The sequence below is a fragment of the Fopius arisanus genome, unplaced genomic scaffold, assembly GCF_000806365.1.
Source record: "Fopius arisanus strain USDA-PBARC FA_bdor unplaced genomic scaffold, ASM80636v1 scaffold00080, whole genome shotgun sequence".
NCBI lineage: Eukaryota > Metazoa > Arthropoda > Insecta > Hymenoptera > Braconidae > Fopius > Fopius arisanus.
The window spans coordinates 470224-486159 of record NW_011887819.1 but is presented as its reverse complement, the minus strand read 5'-3'; the positions used below and the strand labels follow the sequence as shown (position 1 = coordinate 486159).

General features: G+C 41.5%; 1 protein-coding gene across 1 annotated transcript in view; it reads left to right on the top strand.

Moving 5' to 3' along the window:
- kl-2 (dynein heavy chain 2, axonemal kl-2) overlaps positions 1–15936 on the top strand; it is a 254839-nt gene that overhangs the window by 164570 nt on the left and 74333 nt on the right. The window contains exons 10-14 of the mRNA XM_011310984.1: positions 5960–6138; positions 14019–14318; positions 14452–14736; positions 14865–15052; positions 15123–15615. Coding sequence (XP_011309286.1) covers positions 5960–6138; positions 14019–14318; positions 14452–14736; positions 14865–15052; positions 15123–15615 — 1445 coding nt within the window. The remainder of the gene's footprint in view (positions 1–5959; positions 6139–14018; positions 14319–14451; positions 14737–14864; positions 15053–15122; positions 15616–15936) is intronic.

The following is a 15936-nucleotide window of genomic DNA, read 5'->3' as shown; positions in this document are numbered from 1 at the left end:
GTCCATCTCTAAATTGCCGACATTTTTAATTCGTTGCGGCAGCTCCCATCTGCCGTTACCATTGGAGGGTTGTTTAAGTTATTGGCCCCCAGATTCAATAGAGGGAAGAAAAGAAGTGAAAAGGATCTCCTTAGTTGTGACTTTGAGCAATTCTGTGGCTTCTCTTTAGATGATTCGTGGTTTCCAGGTGTTTTCGCCTTGATGGTCACTCCTTAACCCATCTCAGGCCATAATCACGGCCATTTGAATACCTGCCAGATGATCCCCTTCATTGTGGTCACTTCGCATAATCGGCATTTAGGCTGGTCATACATTCCTTGCTATTGTATGGGGTTTTCCAAAGCCCCATTTTTTTGTGGTTACACCTATTTTTCTGGATATATAAAAAATTATTACCTTATTATTAGTAACTGCGGCTTCCACAACATAGCCTTGTTTCGGTACACTGCGTCACATCCGTGATCATGAAGACTGAATTGAGGCTCCATCCGTGGTCGTATCCAAAATCAGTCCCTGAAGATGGCATCTGAAGTCCAATTACCCACAAAACTCAATGGAAAAGGACGGACTCTATATTTTTCTTTTTTATTACTTTTTTTGCAGCATACATGCGTTTATGTGGTGCAGATTTTCTTGATGCAAGACCGCAGTGTTGTTTCAGATTTTAAAAAAATTACACCATATAATCACCTAATCCAACCGGGTCTTAGTTTGACTTCATCGTTCGTCCATTGGCTTAATTGGGTAGCAATGGAGCACTTCCCTAGAAATCAAACACGGATAATTATAATAAGAATATTATAATAAGAATTCTGAAATTAGGGTTTCGCTTAGTATTTATGCGTAACGGTAAATAATGAGAAGAATGGTCACTAACAAATTTCGCGAAAATTCATGAATTTTGGCGAAATTTTTTAGTGACCATTCTTGAAGTATGAATTATAAAAAGTGTTGTTTTTTTAATTCCTAATTTTTCGAAAAATTGACCAAAGTTTTCTTTTTAATTTCGCTTTTTAACTGCCTTTTTATTAAAAAAATACTACCAAAATTTTGATCATTTCTAAAGTGACGATTTTCAATTTTTACACAGAAATTACACCATTTAAGCAGGTCGGGCACTATCTTTTTTTTTTTAATTGTGGACGAAAGTTCGATTTTTTTCATGAATTTTGACATTTTTTCCATCATGGAGAACCAATCTCTTCCATATTTTTTTTGCAGTTTTAATATTTTCATCGTATTTTTCCCTACTCAGGGAACTCGATACTCGGTTTTTTGTATGGAAACAGGTAATTAATTGATACTCTGAATTCCCTCATTTTCACATTTCAATTTTCCAAATCGACGCTATACTTCGCTTTTTCTAGCGTGCAATTTGAAATATGCGAATGGGGGAATTGAGAGGAACTATTAATTACATATTTCCATACAAGAACACAAACATCGAGTTTCCAGAATAAGAGAGAATACGATGAAAATATTCAAATTGAACAAAGATATAGAAGCAATTGTTTCAAAAAATGTCAAAATTCATAGAAAAAATCCACCTTTTTTTGAGATTCCAAAAAAATCGTGTCCGACCGAGCGAAATCGTGTAATTTCAGTTTAATTATTGAGAATCATCACTTCAGAAATGATGAAAATTTTCACTAATACTTTCCAGTCACATATATCTACAAACCAAAAGTTTAATTTGTCATCAATGTAATGTTGTTCCTCAAATAAAAATTTTTGCGCGCCACAGGATATTCTATTCGTATTGTTATATTACGTATGTTTAATCGTGAACGATTACCTAATGATAAAAATCATACGAAAAAAAGGCGCAAATGAACCATTGTATTTTACACCTGTAAGGATTGTAACGTGACATTTTCACGGGGAATGGAAAATGCCCATTACCTTCGCCCTACTTCCCTTAGGCCTAATAAAACCTGCTAAAATTTAACCTTCTGGGCGCCAGGTAATTTTTGCCCGGAATTACCAAACCGGAAAATTCTGTAAACCTAAACTTAACTAACCTCGAAATTCATGGTATCGAAAATCGTACCTCAAACTCCTAAAGCTCTAACTCAGAAATATACCCTAAAATCAAAAAGGAAACCTGAAGGGAACGGAAAGGATAATTAGGCTTTTGGGGAAAGGTGACGGTCCTGGGGTCGCTCAGTATGCCAGTTGTGGAGAGAGGGGTGGATCGTAGATGGGGGCAAGGTTACTGCAAAAATCGGGAAAAATACAAAAAAAAAGGCAAACGGGAGGCGAGAAATAAATTAATGCAACCAAACATTGTCCTTACGTGTTCCGCTATTAACGTCAAAATTCAGTACAAGAGTAATCAAAGATGAACAATTTTATTAGACTAATTTGCTTCCAAATTTTAGTTTGCAATTTCAATTTTCTCTAAATGTTAGCGTTCCGGCCAATTCCCAAATACAAATTTTATTCTCCTCTTCAATTATCGCGAAATATGAGTTTTCACACCCAATCCTCAATACCATTTCAAGTGCCTTATCAAATCATCGCGAAAAATAAATTATTTAACAAAATCCGAAATATTTTGTTGACTTTCCACATTCCCACAAAATAATCCCACCGGAATGCGGCCTCAAGGATTATCGATCGGCGATAATCCGAGAAATAACCGAAATATTATTTGCGCCCGGGAAATCGATAATTTCCCGGAATCGGACCCTCTACGAGTGAGCACGAGCGAGAGAGAGAGAGCGAGAGAGACAGCACTATGCCTCGCTGCTCGGTTAGCAGCGAGGAGAAATCCACCCCACTAAATTCAACTTTTCTTAAAAATCCCATGACTCGGAATCCACTGAGCAGATTCCGGACAACCCTGAACAATATTGTTCGGGCCACTATTCCCCCCAATACCACAAAATTTTAGGTATAAGGGTACAGAATTAGCCCCCTTAAAACAATTAATAATCCCGAGGGAATTTAACACGTGATTCCCCACCTGTTGCGCATAACCGCTCGTTAGCTGCTTTGATGGCACCACGAGGGAGAACCGCTGGCCTTGTTCGTTGGCCATGGACCATTTTCACTCATAACTCCCATACAAATACTCTCAAAACCCCACAATTCACACCAATGACCTTCCAACCGCACTGGGGGATAATGTAAGCCGAATTTATTCGGAAAAATCCTCCCCAAACCTCTTCCAAACCACCCAAACTTTGGGGGACACAACCGAGGCCATTTCCATGGCTCGGAAAAATATCACAACCGCCAATAATTATCGGGGAGCCGCCAAAAGGGGAAAAATCTCTAAATATAACCGTAAAACTCACGGTAGATTTCGTTGCTGCCTTCCTTCTTCGCTTCTGGACTATCCTGGGGCAGCTAATTGTCCTGGCGTCCTGGGTGGTACACTGTATCACTCTCCTTATGTCCTGGGAGCGTCACTTCACTCACGTGCGTATTTTCTCGTGACTAATGCGCAACTGATTTTCGGAGATCAGTGTCGCGTTGCGCTGACCCCCTAATCACGCCTACCAATCGATCGGGTGTCGATTGGTGGATCCCTCTACCTTATTCTGGGTCAAGCCCTTCGCGGGAGAATTAATTCAAATTTGAATTAATTCCACATCCCTAAAATTTTCTTATCACCCTCATTTCCTTTTGCGGATCGGTTCTCCGGGATTCTCGTGACTAAAAGACCCTTATTTCTAAATCTTAAACCTAGTTTTATTTCCCTAACCCTTACTTAATTTGGCAATCCGCCGGGATAACGACTGATTTTATTCCGAGCGGCCTTCCACCCGTATGCAGTCTTGGTAATTCGTAGGGGTAGTGACTGCATCTACCCCTTACGACCTTCCACCCGTAATCAGTCTTTGGCACTCCGTCGGGGTTGCTAATATTTTTACACCGTCCGGCCTTCCACCCGTACCAATTAATCCCTTAAACCCTTTTTCCTGGAGCGTCGGCTTTTTAGCCGGACCTACCCGATCCGGAGGGCTGACCCTATCCTCTAAAACTCCCCCTAACCCTTAACCTGTTCTAAACCACCCCGAAAGGGGGGAAGTCCTAATTTTCCTCAATCTAAACTACGTCCTAATGGTCTCACTCTCTCTCCTGATTTCTGAATTTTCTTGGGGATCCTAATGGGCATCCCCGATGCTCGTTACAGGATGTTTGGGAGATCATCAATTTTGTGGAGAGGGAAATACGGAGATGAAACAATGACCGTTTCAAAGATGATTCCATGAACTTGGAAATGGCATAATACATGTATTCCTCAATTGAAGAAATGACCAATTGTGAGAATTGTAGGTGTTAAGTGGCTGAAAATGAGATCAATTTTTGATATTTCAAACTTTATCATTCCAACAGTACCACCAATGGTTCAACGAAAGTAGTCTAAACGAGAAGTTTTTTTTAAGCTTTCGAATGATATGGTATACGCACACGGAACGATTTATTTAGTTAATTTTACGATTTTTGAATCGTAAAATTGCATGGGTAGAATTAGAACGGTGGACCATAATGAAGGATTTGGCCATTTTACTATTGTCAATCGTAATTTGAAAATAAAAAGAATAGCTCCAAATCAATTCCTTTTTTTTTATTACATTGACGAAGAAAATTTCCAATTGTGTTGGAGGAAAAATGAAGTCAATTCCAGAGAGTTGGGCTTTCATAGAATATCAAAAATGGAAATTCCGTTCCAAAAAAAAATAAAAATGTCAGAAACATCTGCGAGCATTCGCCGCGATAAAGACCACTTTCACATCATGAAAATAATGAGTCGATAATGAAGGGAAACAATGAAGCAAAAAACGCGAACATGGAGCCTTCTGTTTATTTCCTTATACCCGATTTGTAAACATCATTCGCTGCTTTGATATTTTGTGAGTTCACATCGTAAAAACGAAAATTCCGCATGTAACAATTCAAGTAGATGTCAATATTTTTTTTCTCGTTTTCCGTAAAAAACAAAAATTGTCAATAAATTGTCAATTCCGGTTAATTGAAAATTTAAGGTATTCTTTTCCTGAATAACCGATAAAAAAATGGATTTATTTTACTTTATTAGTGCAACTTAATGAAATTAATATAGTATTCAATTTATTTACACTATCGGAGAAAAAAATCAAATTTGAAACCTAAAATTTGAGAAAGTAATTATATTCTCTCCTATTCCATTGACAAATTATTCAGATAGTAAAAACATTTTTAAAAAATATGTACATCGAAATTTTCTGTCCCTTTTTTTTTACGATTCCAATTCGGGATGTTTGGATAGAGAAATGTATTTAAAAAAAATCAAAGTCCCAATTTCCAAAAAAAATTAACGTATATTTCCCGGAATTCGCGATTTCGTCCGTGGTTACGATTTTCACATCGTAATTTTTCTTATTAAAATCTTCCCGTGCATAATGTATTCTTTGACGAGAGGCTTAAAATATTATTTAAGTGGAAATTGCCATGCATTACAGGACATGGCACTTTTGCATTCAAATGTTCAGAAGTCAGAACCCAGTTAAAATAGTGCATTGAGAAGAGTATTATAAAAAAGTCAATTTTCTGAGTATTCGAATGATATTACCTACACATACCGTATCGTTAGTTGAGAAACTCCCGCTATAAAATTTACGAGCGTCAGTATGTTATTAAAAACTCCATTTTATTATTAAAACTTTGAGAAATTGAGCAATGACAATCAAATTCAATTGATAAGTAAAATAGACTAATAATTATGCGTACGCACGTACGCATTTCAATATAAATCGTCAATTGTACAAAACAAACAAATCGACAGGGATGCAAGTGTAATTTACCAGTCCATCTTTTTCATTGGGGCATTAAAAACTCCAATGACAGTCTGATGGAATGACAATGACGTTGACGTGGATGACACCGGCGAAAAACGAGATGCGAATTTTCCACCAATGAATTATTTATGTCTTGTCGCTCTATTCAAACCACTTTTTTTCTCATTTAGGTAACTTCATGAACCCTTGGAATATATACGAGGATCTTTCTGACACTGCCGCTGTGCGCCGTTTCATTGGAATGCAAATGGATGAATATAATACGTTTACTGGTGTGGTGAAGTTGGATCTCATTCTCTTCATAGATGCGATTGAACACATCTGCCGCATTATACGAGTGATTTCACAAGTACGTTTAAACTACTCGATACTTTCAATTATCAATAAAACGCATTCATTAGCTCTGCAGTCATTTCATACGTCTATTTACATGAGAAAGATTGCTACAAGTTATCTCGCAACATATGGCTGAAAAACCATAATTATATTCGTTATGCCTGCTAATGAATTCTCAATAATGATTGGTTTTATCAAATAATACGAAATTTCCAAAAAATACGATTTTCACTTTAATACTAGATAATACATATGTATATATGCATAAGTGATGTTAAGAAATGAAGTGGATGCATTGATTAAGCTGTCCATCAAAAAATGTGTTTACCATAGCGAAAGAGGAATACTAGATTTAACGGAGCTCTATACGACAATATTTACTGCTGCTTAGTGGAGGTTAAAATTCTAAAAACCAAGAGGTTTCAAATTTTCCAACTTTCTCAATCTTTCCCAAGGAAATCATTCTTCTATCGATGCCCTCCGGTCCCCACTAATCTGGAATTCTGACTTTACATTAGACTTGTGCGATAATATTTACTGTTACCTCAGAGTTTTTGAATTTTGTCATGTTTCTGCATATCTCCCCAAGATAGCATTGTTCGACGTAGCTCTTGCGTTCAGTTGAGCATTTCTGTTGTAACGCTTTTCTTGGGTGCGGCCATCCCCCTGGCGATCCCAGTCCGCACCCGTACCACCCTAGCCTTACGCTCCCCTAACTGCTCTCTTAATTAAATATTCGTCAGGCGCCAGGTGACTTTGGTAACCCAGTGCCACCCCTGAACGAGACCGGGCTTTTAACCTGCGACTCGAAGAAACCCTTAACTGCGTTTCGATTATATGCCAGGTCCGCTAACTGGCCCTTGATGCTCCCACTTACCCCTGTACTGCGTTTTGACAGATCCGCTAACTGCTCTCCCCGGGGACGCGAGGCTCGGATGGGGTTAGGTGCCCGTGCTGCTCAGGATGTAGGTTTTGGAGAGAGGGCGGGGTCCAGGGATCTACTTAACTCCGCGTGATTTATAGTTTATTATAATTTTATTTTCCTGCTTCAGGTGTCACCGGGTCAGGCGGGATCCACACTCGCACTCACACTTCACACTCTGCACTTGCTCGATCACATATTCTCTAATACTGTCGTGTCGACGGCGGGGGGGACGTAGCTTAACTGGGGGTGGCCCCAACCCCTGCCCTTGGGAACTGATCTCCTTGTTCCCCGAGGGGGGTGGGTTGCCCCCGGTACCGATAACACTTCCCAGGGTCGCCCGGGGCTAAAAGCCTCCTGGGCTACCCTTAAGGCCACTCCTCGGCTCCAGTGCCCTTCCGGGCATCTCGGGCCAGGAGGTGGATGCCCCGGGCACGACCTCGCGGGCTTCAGGGCCTCGCTGATCGACTCCCGTACACGTGAGCTCCCCATCGCTGCCCAACGTCGACTCCTACTCACGACTCCGCTACCGGCGATATCCTGTAGCTCTCCCCTCTTCGCGAGTTGCTCAGGAGCGGAGAAGGGTCTGCGCGGCTTGCCCCCGGGAGACTTTCCACCTGGTACTTTTCTCTGCCGGGTACCCTCGCGACGATGGGTGTCGTATCGCGACGAGGCCTCCCATCTTCGGTGGTCCATCCCCTCGACAGTTGGGGGTGCGGGTCATCACTCTGACGTAGCCGCGTGTCTCCTCCTCCACAGATCCGTGCCTGGTCTGCCGTTTATGTCGCCTCTCGGGAGCCGGGCGCTCTCCGGGCAGGTGATCTCGCGGGGCAGGTAATCGGCAGATAACTCCTGGCAGCTCCACGATATCCTCCGGTATTTCTTTTCCTCTGCCTCTTCTTGCGGTATTCTCCATCCTCCTCTGCACGAACTCCTTCCCTATTAGTTTTACTCACTTCTTCACCCACTCATTCATTCCTCCGTTCCCACCTGCCCGTATTTTATTTTACAATTAATTTCTATTATTATCTCCTGCCTTCCTCTTTTATTTTTCCGCACGGGTGATGAATTTTCGCGGGGTTCATCACACTGTAGTGTCTGTGAAATATTCAGGAAAGGGATAAAATGCACTGGATATATGGCAGTAACTATTTATTTGGTGTATTTGGCGAGTCTTATCAATACGCCATTTTTACAATAATTTAAATAATCATAATTATACGCTATGAATTCTAAATCGAACATGACATGTTTTGTTAGTGTATGTCTCCATTCCAGCTTCACATTCACATTCCTCCGGAAATAATTCTTGAGATTCTCACAATTAACCGTCTACAAATGATTCGGGAAAAAATATCCACACATTCATATTCATCAATTATAGAGTAAAAACTTTTACAATTGAAGTCGTCCTCGTAGTTTTCTAATTCGAGCAGAGCGTCTCAACCCTACTGTGCATGAAGTGGTTGGAAAGGATTGGCTCGTACAATGTCAGTCAACTGTTAGTGGAGCGGGCTGATCCGATACAAGTGGTACCAGCTCAGAAAAATCGGATGGGAAGTCTTAAGACTCCTCCGGTTTCGCTGCAGCTTCCGAATTGGTGATGTCACTCGAACTGCCTACATTGCTGATCTCTTACGATCTCTAGGATCCACTAAGGTTATTTGATTGAGCCACACAACCAATTTTCCCTGCAGGCAAATCTGATGTGTCGGAAACCGCTTCTAACCCTCATTCTGGAATTTCAGATAAAAAAAGACGATTTAAGCTCATTTATGTATCGTTTCCATAGACGATTGTCGACGGTCTTCACAAGGTAGATTACTGGAGATAATTCACCCATCACTTTAGCTTGAATCCATTTGTCTTTCATAACGTCTTTTGTCATAACATTCAACGGGATTTTTAGAAATCCCCCACGTTAACCTTAATTTTGGATCGTTATCTTCAGTCTGCCGTTCAATCGACTTTCCTCGGAAATTGCTCGATCTGTCCACGCGCATGAGGACTGGGGCTCGAGTGCTTAGGGAGTGGGAGGCCTGTGAATAGGCAACAGCACAAGGCGGACTGGTAGAAGCATTCCCAGTTACAATATAAGACTTCTTGGCATTCAGCATAGGACTTATACCGGCGTATGACCGCTCTATGTTGGACGGGACAGGCATTCAGACGGTTGATCATTCGGAGAGGTTGTTCGAAGGCGTCAGTGGAGGTGTTTGAATCCGGCGCGCTCCCGGATAAGTAGTGTATGGGATATCTACGCTGCGACAGAACGTCACGGCGCACACGAGTGAGGAGTGCCGAGAAGTACAGGCCTGCATTTCCCACTCATTCGGAACACCCACTCCGACTGACTCTTAGTCCGCCGCCTCGTTCGCTCGCTCTCTTACTGGCCTCTAATAGGCCTCCCAAGGCTTACTTTGCTCTGTAGGTTTGATGTTATCATTCTTTACGTCTATCCTACATTGAGTTAATAAGTCTTGTGATAGGTCATCTCGGCATTCACGAAAAAAACTCACACTTGTGACAGTCATATTATCCTGGAGCCTGCATAAGGAAGGGAATTCCAGATAAATCGCTTGAGATAACGATACATTTGTTGCATGATTCATTTCATAAACAGTGCAACGGCGGGCTAAAGAAGTGGTCCTCACTTGTCTGAGAGAATATCACGACATATTTGAATATTCTCCTGAGACCGTTCTTATGTTTCTCGCTCGAAAATTCAACGACGGCCTATGAAACTTTGATCTCTCAATGCTGACCGGTGGGACTGCTGTATGGACCAGAACTTGAAGAAAATCGCAGATTTAATGTTGAAAAAGCTACATCAATGTGTCACTGTGCCAGACTTTCAGTCGGTGGATCAAAAGAATTCAGGATGAAAGTCGGATTGATATCAATCAGTACACAGAGTACAGTACGTGATATGCAGCAACCTCAGGAACTAATAAATAAAAGAGCTCACAAATGGAAACTGAAAATTTACAAAAGCTGTATCAAAAAGGAAGAAAAAATGACTATTCGGGTACTTCGAATCTATGTTGTCATCATAATATAATTTCACAAATCGATAAAAATCATCAATAAAAATCAGTCTAAGTATTCGATTGCTCTACGGTTGCTTGCCAACTAGAGTCTGCACGGAATCGAAAATTTCTAGTTTTTATTCAAAATTCTAAAGAGATAAATCAGATTTTCTGTAAAAATTGAAATCTGGCCATCGGCGCAGACTCAGAGGCTTACTTCCAGCGTTTGCTAGGTGCGTCAGGAGCGGTTTCTTCAGCTATCAAATACGGATGTGTATATAGGAACTATTTAGAAACAGAAAAATTTCTAGCTTTGAAAGTAACCAGCGGAAGTTATAAGGCGAGAATGTCGACTGAGGTAAATGAAAATTAGTCTTGGTGGCGATCTAACATCAGAGTAATTATCAGTCTAATCAGGAGTCCGCGGTAATCTTTGGTAATTTTTACAGACTCCTCGGTGGTCGGCTAAGGAGCATGTTGTCGGGGTGATAAGAATGATGGATTTTGAGACGTTGAGGAACAACGTATTATCGTATCGTATTATTTTTCGTGAGCTGGGAGCTGCGTTCTATGATCTTAGATGTTTCGAGGCGATCAATCTGATTGTCACATCCTTCTATGAATAGATAATTCTACTGCTATTTCTAATATCCATTATCGAGGGCAGTCCAAACTAACCAATTGACTAACATTGCCAACGACATCATTATGTGGTGTGTACCGCGTAATATCAGTGCTGGGCATAACCCAGTTGTGAATGAAGGCATTTTTGCTAATAGAACCAATGCTAATCACCAAAGATACTTATCCTGGAAGCAGGATCTTGAATCCTGGACCGTAGAGACTTTCGCAACTCATGGGGGTAATTTCTACTTCTATGCATTTCCGCTTTTTTCATTTTTGCGGAAGGTTTTGAAGAAGATTCAAGACGAACAAGCCACAGGCATTGTCGTACTATTTTGACCATCACAAGCGTGAGTCCTGCGATTTAAATCAATGATAGTTCCACCTCCCATTTTATTTAAATCTAGGCAAGACCTGTTATCTTCTTGTAGAGGATAAACTTACTCTCGCTAATCTCAGCTTACCCTGATGACGTCGGTGATATCCGGCAGGCGTTCTCGAGGAAAAAATTTTCTCCAAGAGCAGCTATCATACATCAAACATCTTTAGCAAATTTTTCGATCTGTGAGTACCACACGGTTCTGAAAACGTGTTCCACATTTCGGTGCCTTACCGATACGAAAGTCTTTGTGGCTAAACCATCAGACGTCCTCAGGTTTTTAACTTCGGATAGGAACAGCTTTCATAAATGAAGTCTCTGTATATTGTATCTCCGGTCTTAGTCCTAACACATAAAAAAACCATAACATTCTTGCATTCAATGTCGGGTGTCATTATAATAATAATGAACCTGGAAGTTAAACAGAAATTAAAAGTAACAAAATTGAAAAAAATTGAGAATCTAATCAATATTGAATCTATTCCTGTATAGAAAATGCCATTATTCACTTTTTCTTCTGCTATCTACTAAAAACTATTATATTGACTTGACTTTTGTTGTTTGTTAGACGGTCCTGATATATCAGGATGTGTAATCAGCCTCTCGGCCATTTTACACCCGGCTTAGCGCATTCGTCTAGTCGATGGTGTCGATAATCTGTGCCCTACGGGCAAACTGGTAGACACCATCGATCCCGTCCCTATCGACATACAGTTCTTGCATGCATGTGGTGCCGAGGACTTCCCATCAAATTTAATCTGGACCACTGCATCTTAGAATGAGGTGTTCGGGATCTTCATCCGTCAACCCACATCTCGTGCATAGGGGATCATTTTCTTTGCCTATTATCGCTAGGTAGGAAGTCACAGGCCAGTGACCAGTAATAAGACCCACCAGCGAGCGGGACTTATCCCTGCTCAGGCTCAGTAACGTCTCTGCCAGTTTTTTCGTGGGTACTTTTAGGAGGGTTCTCGCGTGTCTGTCCCCAGTTCCAGGTTCCATCTTTCCACAATCCTCCTCTCCACACGTTCCTGAATTAAATCCTTTATGAAGTCGGTGTGTAGGCCTACATAGTCGCGCGCCTCCGGCGGAACACTCCGACATGTCTTTCTTCCTAGCTTATCTACCTTCATGTTGCCAGTAAGGCCAGTGTAGCCTGCAATCCATGCCACTTCTAGGAGATTGTGAATGGCGCTTTCTTCCATCAGCTTTATGCATTCGTTTGCTAGCCGCGAGTAGCACCCATGCTTGAGTAGTGCCCTGAACGCTCGTCTGCTATCTGAGTAGATGTATATTTTCTTACCTCTGCCCCCTCTCTCCAGGATCGTCCTGGCGCAGGTCCTCAGAGCAGCCAGCTCCGTCCGGAGCACGGTTGAATGTGGATCCTGTCCGATGGCGCACTCTGTCCTGGGTCCCTCGGACTAGATCCCCGCTCCCGTTCGGTCACTCAACCTGGTCTGGTGTACCAGACTAGCCCCATGAGTGGCACCCATTTCTCAGCCCCTTTGTGTATAGCTTTCCTCTCCCCGAGGTTAACTATGAAGCTTTTGTGGAAGTGCCATATTGGCCGACACGCGTCTTCCCTCTGCAATAGTAACCCAGGCTGAGCTAGGAGTCGTTAGAAACGCCCTCGTTATGCCCAGCATCGCAAGTCTGCCTGTCCTGTCAACCGTCTTCCTGTGGCAGGCCTTATTCAGGGCCGTTCACCAGACAACGGCCGCATATGTCAGCTGTGGGGTCATAATGGCCGTGGAGATCCATTTCACTACTTTGGGCCTTAGTCCTCAAGTACATCCAAATATTCGCCTGCATGCCCAGTAGGTCATGATGACCTTGTTGGTCTGTATGGCGATGTGTTTGTTCCAGCTGAGCTTCCTGTGGAACCAGATACCTAGGTATCTGACATCTCCTAAATCCCATCTGCCGGCCTGGTAGGCGTGTTGTGAGGAGCAAATCGGATTTGTAATCAGCGCTCCCTCCTTGATATGCCTATCGACGAGTCTTTCCAGAGCCTTCAACAAGAAAGAGCTCAGGCTGATCGGTCTATACGCTTTGGCGTTATCATAGCTGCATTTTCCCGGTTTGGGGATAAAGACAACTCTGACTTCCCTCCACCTACTGGGCACATAGCCCAGAGCCAGACAGGCTCTTAGTACCGGGACCGGACCTCCTCTTTGCAGGAGCAGCGGATAAATCCCATCCGGGCCCAGACTCTTGTATTTCTCAAGGGAGTCCACTGCCCAGCACAGCCTGTCCAGCCTTACGATTTTTGCGGCCAGCTCCCAGTCGGGTTCGCCGCCTCCTGAGCATATTCGGTCTTCTATAGGCCCTTCTCCCGAAAGCTGTATGATTGAGTCAGGAAAGTGCGTCTGGACCAGATGCTCCAGAATGTCAGTTAGTTCTGTGATGACCTCCCCGTTTGCCAGCGTGATTCCACCCAGCCTTTGTGTCAGACCCCCCGAGAACACTCTGCGGAGCCTGGCCACCTGTGATAGCGCCTGTAGCTCTCTGCAGAAGGCTCTCCAGGCGGTCTCCTTCATTTTCTTGATGAGCCTTTTGTACTCCCTCTGTCCATTTCTATACTTCTTCGTCTCATTTCTGTCTTCAGCCCTTTTGGAGCTATAGGCACTGTTCCAGAGTCTTCTGGACTGGCCCCTCAGTCTGTCCAGCTTCCGACTCCGCCTTGCTACTTTAACTATCATATTATGATAACTATTATATATTATACATTATATATATTATATATCTACCAAAAGCCAATTATTCGAGAGAAAAAATAGATAAGGGGTTTTAGAGCAGGTAAAATACTTGTATATCATTTTTAAGCCCTCTATCCATAAAGATGGACATATTGCTTATCACAACAATTATATGAAAACTTTATTTTGGTTGAATTGTAATGTTTTTAATTTTGAAAAAAAAATCATTTAATTTTATAGCCAAACGGACACATGCTATTAGTTGGAATTGGAGGTAATGGACGACGATCATTGTCGAGATTAGCCGGTTACATTAGTGAACTAAAATCCTTTCATATCGAGGTGACTAAACGCTACGGAGTACCTGAGTTCCGAGAAGACATGAAACGTCTCTATTCTCAAGTTGGTGTTGATAACATACCTACTTGTTTTCTTCTCAATGATACTCAGGTTGTAGTGGAACATTTTCTCGAAATCATCAACAGCATGCTTGGAACCGGTGAAGTAACAAACTTATACAACCTCAATGAAATGGAAGATGTAAGTACATACTATTTTTAACACCTAACCACAGTCCATCTATTTGATCACCAGACTGTTTGGGCATAACTACATAAGAGACTCAGTAAATACAATGAAGCTTAACCTCCTAATATCCTTCTAACCCTGACAGATTCGAAATCGTCTGACGACCGCCACATCTAAAAGTGGAATTTCACCTACACTTGAATCTGTTTATCTTGTCCTCATTAATCGCCTACGTGTTAATCTACGGATGATACTCTGCATGAGTCCTGTTGGTGACAAATTCCGTAACCGTCTGAGACAATATCCTTCGCTTATAAATTGCACGACGATAGATTGGTTTCTTCCTTGGCCCAAAGATGCTTTACTAGAAATAAGCAACAAGTATCTTCTAGATCTCAATTTAATTAGTACGATCACGGGAGAAGATAAAGTGGTAAATGAATGATTTTATATTTTTTTGTAACGAGCAAAGCAAATAGTTGTTCGTGTTTTTGAAATGGATTTCTGGCATTGATTTTTCTACTGCGCCACTTCACTCTTTGTATTGTTGAATAGGAGCCAAGGAGGTCGGAAGCTGAAACTCCCATTCTACCTCTTCAAGAACGAATGCGGTATAGTATCTCCTCTTCATTTGCACTCCTTCATGACTCAGCCGTGCAACATTCCGCAAAAATGTTGACTGAGATGAACCGACATAACTACGTGACACCATCACATTTTTTGGAACTCGTTCTTCGATACAAAAAGTACGGTTTTTTAGTTGAATGAACACATCGCATCATTGCAGTTATTATCTTGTGTTTTCTATCATACTAGGATGTTAATTTCAAAAAGACGAACTCTCGTTGAACAATCAGCCAAACTTAGATGTGGCCTCTTCAAGATTGATGATGCAAAGGAGAAAGTGAGCGACATGGCAAAAGAGTTGGAAATAATGCAAGAGCAAGTTCTCCAATCAACAAAAAATTGTGAGAGATTCTTGCTCAACATCGTTAATCAAAAACGAGACACTGATGAAGCGGAAAAAAGTATTAAGATTCGATCGGCGAAAATTACAGAAGAATCAAAAGAATGTAAAAGACTGGAGGAAATCGCTCGCGCAGATCTTGTTTCTGTGGAACCTGCCCTTGAAGAAGCCACGAAAGCGCTTGATACACTCAATAAAAAGGACTTGGCCGAAATTAAATCGTTTGCACGTCCACCGCCAAAACTAGAAATAGTCATGGCTGCCATTATGATACTGAAAAATTCAGAACCAACGTGGAGTGAATCAAAAAAGCAACTAGGGGATGTCAACTTCTTGACAAGTGTAAGTCATTACTTTTAAAAAATTAAGTCATGTCATGTTAGATAAACCATATTCCATGTGGAAACTTATATCTCAATAAGAATCGCGAAATCACTTTTTTGTGAAGAAAAAACGACCAAATAAGTTTTTATTTACAAGTTCACGCGAAATAACTGCCATCAAAAATTGAAAAAGAAGGAAAATAAAGGAAAAAAGAGAAAATTGAAAAGTAGAATGGGAAAAGCAAATTCTGCAAGTGCAAGAGTGCGACGCATATTCTTACGTTGACCAATCTTTAAGAGTCACTGAGATGAAAGAATTCAGTTAATACAAGACATCGGT